Below are 17,640 nucleotides of genomic sequence, written 5' to 3'. Positions count from 1 at the left end.
AGACTAAAACAATTTACATCGATTAAGGACATAAACATTGCAAAATAAATGGATAGAGATGCATTTAGCATGACTCAGGTCTTTACCGTCATGACATTGTCCAGGGTGAAGCCAGAGTTCTCCGTACCCAGTTCAGCGAGAAGCTTCTCGAGCAGCTCGGCCCGACTTCGAGCCAGACGAGAGGGGAAGTTGGATTTGAAGGGCTTCACCAGCTCACCAGGGATTACCTGCAGGGCGCGTACATCCTTCAAAATGGCAATTTCCTAAAAGAAAGAAACAACTTTGGACTTTCTGGTGCAGAAGTCATGCAATGTCATTGTACATGGGTGCTGGTGAAGTTTTTTCTACTTGTGTCCAGGATGGACTGGATTTAAAAATGTTGTGTTGCTATTTGGTTCATTCTGGTGATTTCTATCCATAGCAAATGCACCAATGTATGCATGGAAACCATAATATACTACATTTGCCTTTAAAAAGTTTGCTATTTCTCTCCGTACTGATCACTATTTTGTTTTATTCATCTACATTTTAGAATAAAAATAACCCAAATATCTGTACTTTATCAACTTTAAAATGAAGCAGAATTTTTATGCACACTGTCTCTTATTTTGAATGTACAGTAACGATCTTTACCAGAACCAGCAATACAGGTGTCAGAGACAGACACAGTCCTCCTGTTAGGGCCTGAGGTAGCATTAGACATCTGGCAACTTTGGTAAACTACTTTCATTATCAAAAATCAAGAACATTTGAAAAACTTCTGTTTTACACTGTAGGAACACTGAATAAACAGTTTCAGGCACACAGGATCCACACCTGAAACGCAAGGACTCAGCCTTAATACATAGAGCCCCGCTCTACCAGGTGCGACAGTAAACTTACAGTACGCACCTTTAAATTAAATAGCCATGTATGCTTCGTAAAAACAAAAACATATCTGTGTGGTGCTGCACGTGGTGATTTGTCATTCAACATAAGCATCTGTTCTCGAGACAAGTCGTGACAGAAAATACAAGTGTACAATTAAAGTAAAACGGAAGATGGTCCTTGGAAAGCAACAGTTGTTTGCCTTTTTGGTCTCTCTAGGTGAGTGGAATGTATGTTGGGAATTTGGGACAAATACACAGAAAAAAAAAAAAAACCCAACAACATATAATTGTAAAGGGCATTCAGTCACTGCTCTTGCGGAGCTCCGAACTCGGGGTTCATTCTGGATGTGTTCAGGCGATGATTTCAGAGACGATGATTTCACAGGGCTGAGACACTATGGTAATGGCCAGCACAGTTGTGGCCTAAGTTGAACTCCTTGAAAGTGAAGCTACTGTGGTAGTCCTCCATCCCTTTCTTACTAACACACACACCCATGCACCCATTAACTTACGTACTGTATGTCATCACTAAATCCACCAGCCCAGTAAAACCTTCTGGTCTCACCCAGCAGTGAAAGAGCCAACCTTCAGTTTGGGACACAAATAACGAACACCACCTCTTCCTGTTTGGAATCCGCGTTGGCGGCTCTGTTCCAGTAAAAAGCTACAAGGAGTGAGTAGGCAGTCAGGCTGACTACAACATTGGGCCTGTTTGAAGGCTGTGGCAGAGCATGACACATATATCAAGCTACAGTATGGCACACTGCAGCATGCAGGTAGTGAATCCATCTAGGTCAATGGCATGTTAGGAAAGCTTGAAACTTTACAAACTCCTTTCTGATAGGCAAAAAGTAATAAACACACTATGATCTATTTGATTAGGGTTAATAATACACAGATACTGCTGCTAATGCAGAGGTTTGTATTTGTATTCGCATGTAACAGCAACCCAAAATAACTCCCAGTGGTGGACACTTAAGCCCATAAGAAAAATAAATGTAAACATCAACTAACAGATCTGAGAACTTGGAGCTAAGACGCATACCACAAAAACAGCAATGCCCCCAGTTTAGCTACTTGCTGAATCAGCAGGATGCATAAGGACAGACAACCTCATTCATCGTACATACAGGTAGTTATAAATGTATGCATACATTATTCTTTCCGATGGTATACAGTGGGAGCTACAGCCATTACAGGTTAAAGATCTGTAACTGTCAAATGGCATTCTTGGCTATGATTTGACACTTTGCTGTTTGAACGATGTCTTGGATATGAAAAGAATATCTCATTCGGAAAGAAATGTCCTTTTTGCTTAACAGTACAAGAGTACTACAGTTTTTTTAACCCAATCCTGCCTTCATACATATGTGTATCCTGTTTCTGCACATACTCAAATGAGCCCAGTGAGACCCACAAGTCTCTCTTTGGCTGTTTATAATTAACATAACACAACTTTCTTTTGGGCGTTGCATCTTTCTTCAGTTTCGGAGAGATGAAGTAGTATGTTGCAATAACACTGTCCCAAAAAAAACCAGATGAACCAAGCACACACTATATCTTTTCCAAAGTTTGCCTTTGGAGGAAAGTTGGATTGAATGTTGGAGCTGCTCCTTCTGTTTGCTTACTGTGGGGTGTGTAAATAAAGCACCTTTCTAATCGGTCTTGTAAATGTTTGCGGGTGCTGTCCATCGGACTGATTTCATCTGTACCGAACAAAACGTGCTCCATTTGACCAAAGCCATTATCTGTGTTCACATGCAAATAAAAACCCAGCTAAACACACACAAGAATACAGTCAGCCTTGCAGGTGCACGCAAGTCATTTCTGGTGATGCGTTTTGTGTATTTATCTACTGTGATTACGAATCTTATCAATGACAAGTTTACTTTAATAACATAAAGGTCCCCCACGAGGAGAATTTTAACTGTTGTTTTTTTTTTCTTTCAGAAATCCAACCTCTTGATAAAGACAGTTCAGTGAAGAATCCTTTTCGACTTTAAGTCTAGGCATTCATTAATTATTTCACCATTTAACTGTGATCTAATGTCTTTCTCACACTACTGAAAATCCCTACCCATAGCAGATCCACCCTTCAATGAATCATGAAATATTTTCTCTTTTCTGGTTTGGAATGTCTTCATAAAAGGAGCAATGCCTCTGATATGTGCCTCTGTGTGCATTAACTATTGTAAATACTTTCACGTGTATATTTCATCATGTGTTTATGCCCATTATTTGGTTTTATTGGTGCAGAGTTGTACGGTGGTTTGATATCTAATGTATTTTAGGTTGTCTTGGTAACTGCTCCACCCTTGAGAGTCTTGCATAGACCCGCCTAATCGGACAGGGAGGACACTGTCCACAAATCCTTCTGCATTTGTTACAAGATGACAGGAGTTCCACCCTGTTGATATGTGTATAAATTGACTATTAAAAAATCAATACTACTTTAAATTTTAAATATAATATAAAATTAGCACCAATGACATCAGCAGCCTCTTCAGTACATTTTACATTGTTTCATGGAGTAAAAAAGAAAGTGAGAGCTGACTTTCCAACATTATAAGTGAAATATTTTCATGGAGTTTTACAGAAGGGAAAGACTGTGGAGGGGGTAAATGCAGATGAATTATCTTCTCTTCAGTCAAAGCAAAGCTGCTATCCAAGCAGAGGGCAGGCTGACAAGAAGCAAAGGGCTCATGGAAATCAACCGGTGTCAAATAAACATGTAAGTCAGTGTGTTACAATACCTGTATGAAGGCAGTGGCCATGCCCCGTAGGCGGCTGGCTGAGTCTCCAGTCCTGGCAAGCAGGCTGGCCCAAGTCTGATCTATGCAGTGGGTCACCTCGGCCCGGCCCAGCCCCAGACCTGGGATCAGCTGGCTCAGCAGTAACCGAAGCAACTTCAAAGAGGCATGGAAAACCTAAGGAGAGAGCCAGTTGGACGTTTAGCTTCTAACTCTCCCAAAGAAATGCAGCACCTGGGTGATGTCAATTAGCAGAGAGGCTAGACTTGGCAATGTTTGCTTTGAGTTGGTTAGAGTATGCAGGTGAAGAGGGATGATCAGTAAAGCAAATACACCAACTAATCTGTTTTTTAACAGGTCAAGTAAATTACCAGTGCGTTATAAATATTTAGAGGTACATTTAGACTGAATAGACGTATAACAAACACCCTGGGCTACAGGCCCAGGATGAAATGATTTGACATGCAGCCTCGACCACCGAGTTGCCAAAGAAAGGTGTATTTAACGACTGATGCACATTTATGGAAGTGCAAATTAAACAGTTGACTTCTTAGTGGAGCATTCAGTGTGTCAATGTGGCGAGGAGATTAAATCACTAGAATTATTGTGGTACTACTCTTTTGATTACCATACAAGCTGTAGACGACTGCCAGAGAGGAGTTACAAGGCCATCCTTGTCAAAACTGTTTGTTCAAGGAAGCCAGCTCTGGGAGAGAGAACCGGGGTTGCATGTGGGACGGGGGGAACACTGTTAAGTGTGTGCATGTGTGTGCTTGTTTTTTAACTACATCAACGTTAGTTCTGTTTGCAACAGGAATCCAGAGAACGTGATTTATCGAAGATTTTGACACGAGCAAAGTAAACATATCCATAACACCTTAACAGTTCAGCTTTACTGGACATTCAACATCCACGCCCGGACAATTATCTTTTGGGAACATGACTCACAGATGACACTTTATCCGGGAGGGCCTTCTTGATCAGGAAGATGGCAGCTCTTGTCATGTTTCTCAGCTCATCCTTGGGGGTGGTGGGTGGTAGCTCCGCAAGCTTGTTGTAAACAGCCAGGAGAGCATCCTCTCTGTAGGACCAGGTTTTAGAATACACGCCAGCCACCTGGAGAAGACGACAGTCGTAGCCGAAGAGGCAAGAGAGATATCACAAAGATCAGTTGTGTGGGTGTTACAGCATGTTTTAGAGGTGCTGTGTATCGTAAACTCTATATACTGTATGTTTTTAACATAAACATTGTGATGAGGATCCCTTAAAGCTCTGCCAATATTTCTTATATAATCATTATCAATGGATTTAACGGCTATAAAGAATGTTAAAATAGTTGCCAACCAACCAAACTCTGTGAGCTGATTTCTTTGGTTTTACAGCCAACAAATTTAACTTTCAGCAACCTAGTTTTCAGGCAAAATATTTCAGAAAAACTCTTATAAAACCAACTGTATGATACCTACCCAGCACCAAACAACAGACAAGACAGTAAGAGAGACAAAGGTCATAAACCTTCTGAAAACAGAGCTGAGCATCTTGCAGCTACAGAGCTGGACATTTCTTTTCAAGAGTTGATGGAAACCAAAAGGAAACCAAAAAAAACACAGTATGTTTGATATGTATGTTCTGCAGCATCCTGTTACTTATCTGCTGACATATACACCAATAGAAATATATCTGGGACAGCTAAAATAGGGGGTTGATATCTGGTTTGTGTATCAAAATATCCAGAAGATATACCAAAGAGTATTTTTCGGAGCACATACCAATATGTAGAAGTAGAAATGAAAACCGAAAACCTTTTTTCCTTACCAGGCTTTCTCCATACACCTCTATTGGAAGGCCAGCCTCTCTCTGGGCATTCTCTGTCAGGGGCTCTGGCTCTTTGCTCATCTCAGGGCTGTGTGGAGTCCTTTGGGCATCAGCTTGGGGGGAGTGAAGCTCCATAGTGCCCAGAGTGGCCTCCACAGACCAGTCTCTCCTCCTCTGAAGGGTCGGTAGCGGCCTCTCATCATAAGGCACACTGGTAACCTGTTGGCACAAGACAACAACACTGGTATTAAAAGCTTGGAATATGATATGTACATTGTAAAACGTTCACCATTTAATTATGTTACTTTATATACATTTCCATGCAGTCAGCACCGTCTCCTGTGCCCCAAGGGCAACTGGCACCCTGCTGCCTCGTACAAGGCTCAAAGCCCTGCCTTGAGGCCAGGTTGGCAGCCGCTGGAGTCAGCCAACTGTTGCACGCTCTTAATTAAATAGTGAAACCCAAACCTGCAGTAGGGCTGTTCTCAGTAGGTGGTGAGTAAAGCCTAAAAGCCCCCACTGGTCATCATCTCCCTGTGGGCTCTGTGTTCCAACACTACAGAGGTTTGAGGCAGAAGGTGTGTTCCATACCGTATTGGACGAGTTGTTTTTAAGTGTCTGCTGGTGTTGGACATGTTTCATGCTGTGTAAAGATGTTGCGATGCGTCACTTACGTCTTTCATCGGTAAAGCAGCCGGGGCGCCCGGTGTGTCGAGATGGGCGCTCACTTTGGGAACAACAGTTTCTGTGTCTGACTGTTGGTTTTGAGGAGTGTTGGTTTTTTTCCCTTTCCTGAATGTGTCTGTGGTCACAAGGGGCTCGGTGGGGACTGAACCATGACCTGGAGAAGGCAGAAGGGAGGGAGGATCCTGGGCTGGGGACAAATCTGAGGCCCGTGTGATCTTGTGACACATTGGAAGGACAGAACAGAATTCAGTTTAGGAGGAAGAACTCATGAACACAAACATCTTGGACAAAAATACGGCGCAAACAGGTGAAGCCCTGCCATCAGTGGTTGGTGACTAACCATCGCCATATCCAGCAGGTTGTGGACTTCCAGCTGCTGGTAGACACTCCTCCTGTACTCCTCCATCAGCTCCTTCTTCTTCTTGGCCAGGTCATAGTCTTCCTTTTCTATCGCACATCGTTTTTCCACATCATATCGAGCCAAACGCTCCCCCACCTGGAAGAGTTCGGGACATGGTGAAGGAAAGACAGCCTTCAATGTACGTTTACACAGTAAACACGGGATCGTGGCATTGTATGATCTTGATGGTCTCGCTCCTCCGCAGTCCAAATATAGTCAATTCTGTTCACTGGTTGCAAAAATCAAAGATGTCATAACTGGAGGCTTTAAAACCGTAGTCCACCAACCAACGGTGACGTCACGATACCTACGTCCACTTGTTATACAGTCTGTGGCCACAATTGACTAAAACTATATTGTATCTTTACTAACTTTACATACCACTGCTGACAGTTTGAGGGATTGTTTTCCATTATCTGTTCTTATCTTGGAGGGGGAAGTAGATCTCCTGCTGGTGTATTTACAGCACTTTGCAACATGAATCCTCATTATCATGTTTGGAAATATACAGTCCGTGCACTGTTCAGGCACCCTGGTTCGGTCCTGATCTTACATACACTTTCATCTGTACTGCTGTCGTTCTTGGCGTGGTGTTTTCTTAAAGGATTACTCCAGTTCATTACGACTTTGATCTTACTTTCATGCTTGCTGAAAATAACATTGTACTCAAGTTAATTCCTGAGAGAAAATAAAGTTAAGAGAAAAAATACGTTAAATGGGGCAAGAAACGCAAGCAGTCACACGATAGACTGGTTGTAAAAAAAAAACACAAAAAAAACTAGGGTTGGTCAAACTTTGTTGGAAGAGAAAATGGTGAACACCAATCAGAACAACTATGACCTACTGGACTTGGTTCTCAAATGAGGGATTATTACCAACACTTTCAGGTGTGCTTACTTTCCGTTTCACCTCTGAGTAAAGGGATTTAGATAATCTTCCCCAATCGTCAGGTTGTTTACAACCTCATCTGATCAGACAAATGTTCAATGTTCTGATATCAACGTGTTCCCAGAGCAATTCAACCAATTACTTTGGTGAGCACAGTCTTATCACAACCAATTAAAACAACATTACACACCCAGATTTGTTATTAACCAGAATGATCCTTTAAACCTAAGTGCAGCTGGTTTGGGAATGGAGTTGGATTGGACACAGGAAGTTCTGCCCCTCACAATAATTCAGCCCTGGTGCTGCATAACTGTCAGTGTGCCACATAGTGAATCACTAAGATTTACAGGCTGGAAATTTGACCACAACTTCCAGTTAGTCAGGAAATTACATAAAGCTGCAATAAATTGTTCACCAGGTGCCAAGTGACACAGTCTGAACATCGACGCTTTGTGATTCTTTACTCTTTTGGACAAAACCAATGGGTGCAATAAGCACGGCTGTTTCTCCGATATATATACAGGATCTCCAGCATGTAGTTCGCACCTCAGCTCCTTCCAAACTACGTAACTAACTAAACCAAGTTGGCCGGATAAAATGGAAGGAATACACCAGGCCTTTTGTCCTGTCCTCTTTTTGTATTTTGTTTTCAGATATCCCGTCAAATACATCCTCTGACATCCTGAGGGTGCGACGACAAGGGATTTTCAGGATGACTACCTTGGCAACAGCTTTGTCTGCATGTTAATATGCCATGCTTAACAAGGTGCTAGTGTGTATGTGTGTTATCTGGTTACAGCAAGACATCCATCCATCCATCCATTGTCTACCGCTTATCCTGTATTTAGGGTCACGGGGGGGCTGGAGCCAATCCCAGCTATCATTGGGCGAAGGCAGGGTACACCCTGGACAGGTCGCCAGTCTATCGCAGGGCCAACATGTAGAGACAAACAACCATTCACACTCACATTCACACCTACGGGCAATTTAGAGTCTTCAATGAACCTATCCCCATCCTGCATGTCTTTGGACTGTGGGAGGAAGCCGGAGAACCCGGAGAGAACCCACGCTTACACGGGGAGAACATGCAAACTCCACACAGAAGGAACCCGGGGCCGACCCGGGAATCGAACCCAGGACCCTCTTGCTGTGAGGCGAGAGTGCTACCCACTACACCACCGTGCAGCCCACAGCAAGACATGTGGTTGGGAATAGAAGAGACACTACCAGGGGACCATCACTGCAGCTGTTGAGCTTATTAAGAATTCATGGTCAGCATGGTAACGCCGTATACAAAGGAGGTCAGTAACAGGAATCTGAACAATGTTTAACAACTACTGTTACAAACAGTGGTGAAATTACATTGGATAGCTGTTAAACGAACACAAGCCTCACTGAGTTGGGATTTTGCAAAAGAGATATTATTCAAAGTGGCGGTGCGTGAATGAAAATACCTGGACCTGAATAATTCCCTTAAAATCATACATTTGGTCATTGTTCGCAGAGTCTAAATAGCTGACAAAGCCAATAAAGAAAACACGGTACACACCCACTTGAAACATAGTGGAGTAGAAAGCAAGTAGAAACTGTACGTTATTACAGTACTTGAGTAAATGTATTCCCAGGTATTCCTCCCTAAATCTAAAGCCTTTTGTGGAAAGCAATATTTCCATTAACCAGGGAAATGTTGCATACCGGTATGTGTGCTTGTGTGTTCCTATACTACTTGTTTGTACTGAAACAAAGGCACGTTATCCCAATGCCATTGAAACAAGGCAACTTCAAATATTAAGGTCATATAACGGTATCCACTTGTTCTGCGGCAGCTTGACTCCTTACGTTTCATAGATAAATGGCATTTTTCAGTCCAAATATGTGGGGGAAAACATTCTTTAGAAGTGTGAATGAAACAGAATCTGTAAAGCAATTGCCTTAAAAGAAGAGTTCCCGGTTGTTACTGTATATCTGCTGATTCCCTTTCTTACAGAGAAATACACAACAAAATGGAAATCATTCTCATGTGTTCTTGGTTAGTAAAGAGCAACGGCCGTGAGGCAATTTGTTTCGGTTAGCTTAATAACAATCTTGTATTGTATTTTAGCCCATTTAAATCCATTCCAAACCTAAAACATGAATTATTTAACTTGTTCAGAATATGAGTAACTCATGAAAAACACATTTGAGTATTTGTGCTGCATATTGCTGACAGTGTGAAAACATGTTTGGTGTCAATTTGTTGTAGTCCCCTATTCTACCTCCTAGCAGTACACAGTAAAAAATGGGGTGTCAATATTTCAGAGTCAACCTATTTTAACCTAGAAAGAGTATTTACAACTATATGGAGAGTAAACCCACTCTAAGAGTGGAGTTAAAAGTCAGTGTAAAATCCCACAGACATGCAGTGTAACTTTAACTCCACAGAGAGTAGAGTTAAAAGTCAGTGTAAAATCCTGCAGACATGCAGTGTAACTTTATTTTTTTATTTTATTTTGCCTTTATTTAACCAGGTCGGTCCCATTGAGACACAATGGCCTCTTTTTCAAGGGAAGCCTGGCCAAGACAGCAGCAGAAAAGTTACTACACATACATGACACAGAAATCACAAAACACACAGATAAAATACAACACAAGATAAAAGCAACAGGACTAAAAGTTCGGATTCACATTAAAACAAGAACAAGTGCGGTATGAAGCTGCTCCAATTTCTCTCACACGAGTTTTCAAAGATCCAAGGTTGATCAGCTCCTTTAGCTTTAGAGTTTTCTGCAGTGCATTCCAAGCAGCAGGTGCAGCGTACTTAAAACAGTGCTTACCAAGTTCAGTGTTAACTTTGGGCACGTTTAATAAATAAAACTCATTTGAACGTAGGCGGTAATTGCTTTGAGATTTGGAGAGATAATTACATAAATAGAGGGGGAGCAGACCCAAAATGACTTTATAAATAAAAATATGCCAATGTATAAGGCAGCGTGCTGCCAGAGATGGCCACTCAACTCGGGCGTATAAAGTGCAGTGGTGAGTGAGGGCTTTACATCCAGTGACAAACCTTAAGGCACCATGATACACGGTGTCCAGAGAGCGCAGACAGTTTGCAGGGGCATACATATACAAGAGGTCCCCATAATCAAGTACAGGGAGGAAAGTGGCAGCAACCAACTTTTTCCTGGTAGAAAAAGAAAAACAAGATCTGTGACGGAAAAAGAATCCCAGTTTCAGTCTTAATTTTTTTACCAGGTTTTCTACATGTGGTATAAAAGAAAGCCGATCATTGATTAAAATGCCGAGATACTTGTAACAGGTCAGAAGTTCAATCTCACAACCTTGTAATGACGAAATGCTGGGAGGAGACACAGGTACTTCCCTGCCATTAGAAAATATCATCAGTTTAGTTTTGACAGCGTTTAAGACAAGTCTTAGCTCAATGAGCTGACTTTCCACAAGGTTAAAAGCAATCTGTAAGTTGCCAAGGGCCTCAGCAAGAGTGGAGCCACAACAATAGATAACCGTGTCATCAGCATAAAAATGAAATTTGGCATTTGGAATGTTTCTGCCCAATGTATTTACATAAATAACAAACAAAATTGGTCCCAGAACTGAGCCCTGAGGCACACCGGTAGAAACATTTAGCAGATTGGATGAACTGCCTTCAAAGTGAACACATTGTTTTCTATTTAACAAATAATTATCAAACCAACCAACGGCCTGCTCAGATAAACCTATGTTGAGCAGTCGTCGCTTCAGAATAGAATGATCGACTGTGTCGAAGGCCTTAGAAAGGTCAACAAAAAGAGCTGTGCAAAATTTCTTATGATCCAGCCAGTCTATTATGTCATTGGTGAGTTTGAGGGTGGCCGTAATTGTGCTGTGTTGTTTCCTGAAGCCGGATTGATATGGAGAGAGAATGTTGTAAGTATGAAGGAAATCCTTCAACTGGTCATTTACTAGACCTTCAAGGACCTTCGACAGGATGGACAACTTGGAGATAGGTCGATAATTATTCAAACAAGTAGGGTCCCCCCCTTTCAAAAGGGGAAGGACGTAAGCAACTTTCCAAATTTCAGGAATACAATTCGTAGTGATAGACAGGTTAAAAAGATATTGAAGAGGCTTGGCAATAAAATCAGCTGCAAGCTTTAAAAAATATGGTTCCAGGTGATCTGGGCCTGCAGATTTAGTAATGTCAAGAGAGAGAAGAGCTCTAAGGACCTCTTCCACTGAGAACAACCTAAAAACAAGGGAAGGTTGACCAGCAGAAATATGGCCTAGAGATGTGTTACCAACATCTAGGGCAGAGGACACAGGATTAAGGGCAGGCATAGCAATCGTGGAAGAAGACCTAGAAAATAACGAACCCGAGGCAGAAAAATGATTATTAAAACAATCAAGTATTGTAGCCCTGTCAGTTACAGTGGTAGCGTCATTAGCAATACAGGATGGGAGTTCACTATGATTATCAGTGGCTGAGATAGATTTGATCACTTTCCAAAATTTCTTAGGGTCGTTTAGATTTTTCGTTATTGTAGAGAGATAAAAACTGGACTTTGCTTTTTTGATAAGAAAGGTAAAACGATTTCTGAGTTGCCTAAATATAAGTTTATCAGCCTCAGACTGAGTCTTTCTGGCCTTAGCCCAGGCAAGATTTCTATGATGCAGTAAATCGGCTAAATCAGGCGTGAACCAGGGATTATCCCTACCCTTAACCCTATATCTTCTGAAGGGAGCATGCTTATCAAGCAGGGAAGAGAAACCCTCAGAGAAGAATTGCCATGCAGTCTCTACATCATCAATCAATTCAATACGGTCCCAGTTAAAATTATATAAATCATGGAAGAACCCCTGTTCAACAAAGGCCTTCATATTACGTTTTATCAAAATACGAGGTTTGGATTTTGGAATTTTGGCATTTCTGACTGCAGCAATCACACAGTGGTCACTTATATCATTTGCAAAGACACCTGACATAGAGTACTTGTGTGGAGCATTAGTCAAAAACAGGTCAATTAAAGATGATTTTTCTGGACACTTCAAGTTAGGGTGTGTGGTGCTTTCAATGAGCTGTGTAAGATTTAATGAAACACAGGAATCCTTGAAGGCATCGGATTTAGAATTTAACCAATCCCAATTTAGATCACCAGTTAATATTATTTCCTTGTAATTCAGGTCAGCTAAAAGCTGATTCAGAGAAGTTAGTGCTTCAGCAGTAGCTGATGGGGGTCTATAACAGCCCGCAACAGTAATAAAAAAACCCATTTGAAATTTCAAGATTTATGGCCAAGAACTCAAACTGTTTACTGATTGATTTGGACTGCAGGACATTTACATTAAATTTTGATTTACAATAAATTGCAACCCCGCCCCCTTTCTTGGGGCGGTCGGCCCTAAATACATTATACCCTTTGATGGAGATGGCTTTGTCAGAATAAGATTTGCTAAGCCACGTTTCAGACAGAACAATGACATCTGCATCAGTTGATTTTGCCCAGATGTGCAGCATATCAATCTTTGATGGCAGACTACGAATATTCAAATGGATTACACCTAGCCCGGTTCTATCCTTAAATTCAGCAGGTGTGTTACAGATAGCAGTACCAGGACCAGGGTTTGGCTGAATACCAGAGATCAAAAGTAAAATAAACAACAGAAATCTTTTCCTAGTAATTTCAAGGTTGCTAGGTGTTTCTGTTTTGGAGTGTAGTCTAGCATGCAACATGACAAGAGACTTATCAGACAATATGAAGTTTGATTCTAAGACAGAGGTGCAAACAAGACATAACCATTGTGCAAAGATAAAAGAATCCATATAAAAATGAATCAGCACTTGTTCACTTCGTTCACTAAGCAAATTATTGGTTTCAGGGTTTGGAATAATTGGAGGAGAAAGCACAATAGCTGATGTGCACTCCCCATGGTGGCTGGTTAACCCAAAGACCAAGAGAGTCACAGTAGCGATGAGGACCGTGAATAAAGAATGCATAGTACCTGCACAGAGTCTAGTCCCAAGAAAGAAATACGACGTGCAAGGAAGCGGTGTATCGCAGAGCAGGGTGGATGGAGCAGGCCGCAGGCTGCAGAGCAGGGTGGATGGAACAGGCCGCAGGCTGCAGAGCAGGGTGATGAACCAGGCTTCAAGCTGCAGAGCAGGATGGTGAAGCAGGCCGCAGGCTGCAGAGCAGGGTGATGAAGCAGGCTGCAGAGCAGGGTGATGAAGCAGGCCGCAGGCTGCAGAGCAGGGTGGATGGAAAGGCCTCAGGCTGCAGAGCAGGGTGATGAACCAGGCTTCAGGCTGCAGAGCAGGGTGGATGGAACAGGCTGCAGGGCAGGGTGGATGGAAAGGCCTCAGGCTGCAGAGCAGGGTGGATGGAACAGGCCGCAGGCTGCAGGGCAGGGTGGATGGAAAGGCCTCAGGCTGCAGAGCAGGGTGATGAACCAGGCTGCAGAGCAGGGTGGATGGAGCAGGCTTCAGGCTGCAGAGCAGGGTGGATGGAAAGGCCTCAGGCTGCAGAGCAGGGAGGATGTAACAGGCCTCAGGCTGCAGAGCAGGGTGGATGGAAAGGCCTCAGGCTGCAGAGCAGGGAGGATGTAACAGGCCTCAAGCTGCAGAGCAGGGAGGATGTAACAGGCCGCAGGCTGTAGAGCAGGGAGGATGTAACAGGCCGCAGGCTGTAGAGCAGGATGATGAAGCAAGCTTCAGGCTTCAGGCTGCAGAGCAGGCCGCAGGATACAGAGCAGGGTGACTGGATGGAAAGGCCTTAGGCTATAGAGCAGGATGGATGGAGCAGGCCTCTAAAGCAGTGCAGGATGGGTGAGGTGGATCCCAAGCCCCAAAGCAGTGTATAAGAAACTGCTGTGTGCTGCTGTGATTTAGGACCAATCTCAAGCCCCACTACAGCAGCTCCAGGCAGAAAGTCAATCGCACCTCACAGTTTCAAAGAGCTCGGAACAAGCCACGGCTAGCAACCAGTCCACAAGCAAAAGGAGCAGGCCAGAGCATAAGGCAGAGCAGCCTTCCAAAGCAGACAAAACATGAACAATCCACAGACCTTTGAGAGTTGGCCATTTATCGGCGCAAAATCCTTAGATAAAAATCCTTAAAATCCACAAAAAACACTAAAACAGACAGACACCTGACAGAGACAAAGGACATGCTGCCATCTTGGAAGGGGGAGGAGCTGCAGAATTGATCTTTCAGATTGAACTTTAACTCCACTGAGTGACAAATCCGCGCCAGTCGGTCGTGACGTCTTGAACACTGGCGGCACATTAACGGTTTCTGGAGCAGTCAGGTCTGGAGTCCTGCCTGGGTCGGGTAAGTAACATTATGAACGATTAATAATTGTTTTCCATCTCAACACGGTTTTATCGGTTCAAAAATGTAGATTGAGGACATGTTGCTCATTCCTCTGTTGAATGGCTGTCGAGTAGCTACATGTCCCATACAACTATCAACTTGCTAGCTTCAGAAGTTCGACATTTCTCGTTAATTAAGCTGCACAATTAACTGCATGTCTTTTTCCTCAATGTTGGTACACACAAAGACATGCTGCCTGTCTTATGGTAACGTTTTATGTTATTGTTTACTAGTATGCTAATCGTTAAGCTAACCGCAAATTAGCTTGAAGCTAATCGTTAAGCTAACCGCAAATTAGCTTGAAGCTAAGAAGTAGCTACACCACGGCATAGCCCCCCTCCCTCTCCCTCTTCCTACATGTGGCCTCAATACTCGACGACTCAAACGGTCAGTTGGTCGGTTTGCCATTTTCTGAATTGGCCAAAGTGGTGCCTTAAAAAATTACACAAAGACAGTGAAGTTGCGCATGCCAGTTAGCCTACTGTACTGTTAGCTCTCACTAAGGAATAAAGTTGTTAAGTTGTGCTTGTCCGTGTCCGGTTCCATTCACACTGGGTTTATTTCTCCATAACGACCAGCTCACTGTGTGAAATTAATAATATGAGACACAATGTTGATAAAAATAGGACTTAACGTTTTAGAAATTGATATTTTAAGCATACATCGGCATGGTATAAGTCGAGTCTCCTTTCCTCTGTGCTCCAAAATGCAGCATTCATTCAATATAATATATAATGAATTATAACCTATCATTATCTTAATGCTAACCTGATGTTTGTTGCCATTTAGGCTGTGACAGTGACATGTCAGCCATCTTGCTGCTCCTTCATCTCCTGCCACCATCTGCCCAGGGTAGGAAGAGGCCAGGGAAGATTTCTGCAAGTCAGGCTGTGGAACCCCTCATCAAATTCATAAAAGTATGCTGGACAGTTGTTTGTCATATGCTTTTCATCACTTCAGTTTCATGTACAGTGATTTATTGCGAGAGACTGGTGACTAAATATTGCTGTTTAATGTTTGATTCTAGGCTGGAACCAGTGTACAGCAGCATCTCAACAACATCAGCCAAAGCAGCCAGCCTTACCTCCTCGCTCAGGGGCCTACGAGAAGCAGCATCCACACCTTCATTATTGTCACCTTCTTTACAGCTCTTTTTGTTGTTCCGTATTGCTTCATCTGGTGAGCATTAAAGGAAGTTGTGACTGTAACCTCAATTGTTTGTGTTTTATTTGCTATTTGATTATTAATTTATTATTGTTTAGATCAAAGCAGTTCAGTATTGAATTTGACACTGGCCATTGAGTAAATTTTACTCTATTTTTGAGTGGGACCAAATGTTATCTGAAATGGAGTTAAATTCAACTCTATAAGAGTTAAATTGACACTTTGTTTTTTACTGTGTACCTTCTGCAGGTCTGCGATGGCCTGCTTCAGATTCTTTGCCTGTTCGTATTTCTCCTGCTGGACCATGTCCTGCTTCTTTTGGTCCAAGAGTCGAATGATGTGGGCAACTTCGGGGTCCTGGTACATGTCGAAGGCCAGGTCATCCAAGGGGGAAATGGACTCAGATTTACTGCGTGCAAGACAGGACACAAAAACAAACTGAACCACTGAATTTTTTTTTTTTAATTCATGACAACAAAGCTCTGTGAGCTCTGATCCTTGTTACACTTATTAAACATGTTGAATATAGAAAACACAATTGATTATTTTCTGTTTAAATTCACTCAAGATAATGCCAGAGTAGAATACATGTATTGTGCAAATCTTGATCAAAGGGGAAAAACATGGATCGTCCCCCAAGGAGTGAGACCCTGAGGTGAAACGTCCCTTGGGGGTTGATATATATAAAAGAAAAAAAGAAATATTTCGAAATGTGTTTTCCTCTTTCCACGGGCCACCACCTGCATCGTCTTCAAATGCGAGTGACCTTGAATGCGTTATTGGTTGTCTTCCAGACTAAATGGCTTTGTTGAACAATGTTATTGTCACAAGACAAAGAAACCCGGGTTCAGTGTCCTAGCCTCACCCCATGAAGGTCGTGTCCAAGGCGGTTTCCAGCTGGGTACTGTTGAGGTAGTGTTCGATCAGCTGCTCTCTGCTTGGCTGGGGGTAAACAGATGGACAAATTACACACACGTGCGTTTATACTCGCGTTTGACTGTGCTCAGGAAGACCTGATCATTGTTTTCTAAGGTGACCTTCAACTTCACCCTTAAAAACTCTTTCGACCTTAAAATGGCAATAAAGTACACTCACACACACACTAATGCAAACCTAATTATTAGTCAGTAACTCAAAGCTACAGCCATATATGGAGACTTGTTATCGTACACTGCTATCACTTGAGGTTGAACTTGAACGAACAATCATTACAAGAACAGGAAATACTGTCTACTGATGACATCATTCAGTACTTCAAGAGCACCAAACCAGCATTTAATATAATGGAGGACGTCCTGTTAGCCAGAAGCATGAACAACACTGTCCATTTATCTAATCACCGTATGTGGAGGACAAACAGCAGCCAAATACGTCACTATTTCACACAGTGGAACGTTACAAAGAGCCAATAAAAGTCATCATAGATAGTCCATTGATTTATGGAGCCTAGATTAATGGCTAATATTATTAACGTAGTTTGAAGTGTTAATGTATCATTGTCTTCATTACTCATTGACACAGATTAGATTGCACTGGCCATAAGCACACTTAGTTCACGCAAACTAATACTTCTTAAAGGGTCAGTTCACCCACATTATAAAAAACAGAAACTTTCTCACTACTTTCTGACACGGACTCCAAAATAATTAAGGTGAATTCAATTCTTTCTGCATTATGTATAGCAAGGTTAACTTTAAAAAATCAACAGCAGTGCCGCTT

At 42.4% G+C, this 17,640-nt stretch overlaps 1 protein-coding gene across 1 annotated transcript in view; it reads right to left on the bottom strand.

Moving 5' to 3' along the window:
* The window catches only part of cep104 (centrosomal protein 104), a 35,055-nt gene that overhangs the window by 10,539 nt on the left and 6,876 nt on the right, over nucleotides 1-17,640 (bottom strand). Inside the window, exons 6-13 of the mRNA XM_084014640.1 lie at nucleotides 16,787-16,863; nucleotides 16,162-16,330; nucleotides 6,462-6,617; nucleotides 6,109-6,336; nucleotides 5,435-5,653; nucleotides 4,568-4,735; nucleotides 3,623-3,796; nucleotides 87-263 (exon numbers count right to left, since the gene is read on the bottom strand). Of these exons, the coding sequence (XP_083870766.1) occupies nucleotides 87-263; nucleotides 3,623-3,796; nucleotides 4,568-4,735; nucleotides 5,435-5,653; nucleotides 6,109-6,336; nucleotides 6,462-6,617; nucleotides 16,162-16,330; nucleotides 16,787-16,863 (1,368 nt within the window). The remainder of the gene's footprint in view (nucleotides 1-86; nucleotides 264-3,622; nucleotides 3,797-4,567; nucleotides 4,736-5,434; nucleotides 5,654-6,108; nucleotides 6,337-6,461; nucleotides 6,618-16,161; nucleotides 16,331-16,786; nucleotides 16,864-17,640) is intronic.

This window comes from Eutrigla gurnardus (genome assembly GCF_963514095.1).
Source record: "Eutrigla gurnardus genome assembly, chromosome: 8".
In the NCBI taxonomy this organism is placed as follows: Eukaryota; Metazoa; Chordata; class Actinopteri; order Perciformes; family Triglidae; genus Eutrigla; species Eutrigla gurnardus.
The sequence above is the reverse complement of the archived record's forward strand: the minus strand, read 5'-3'. Positions and strand labels throughout refer to the sequence as shown.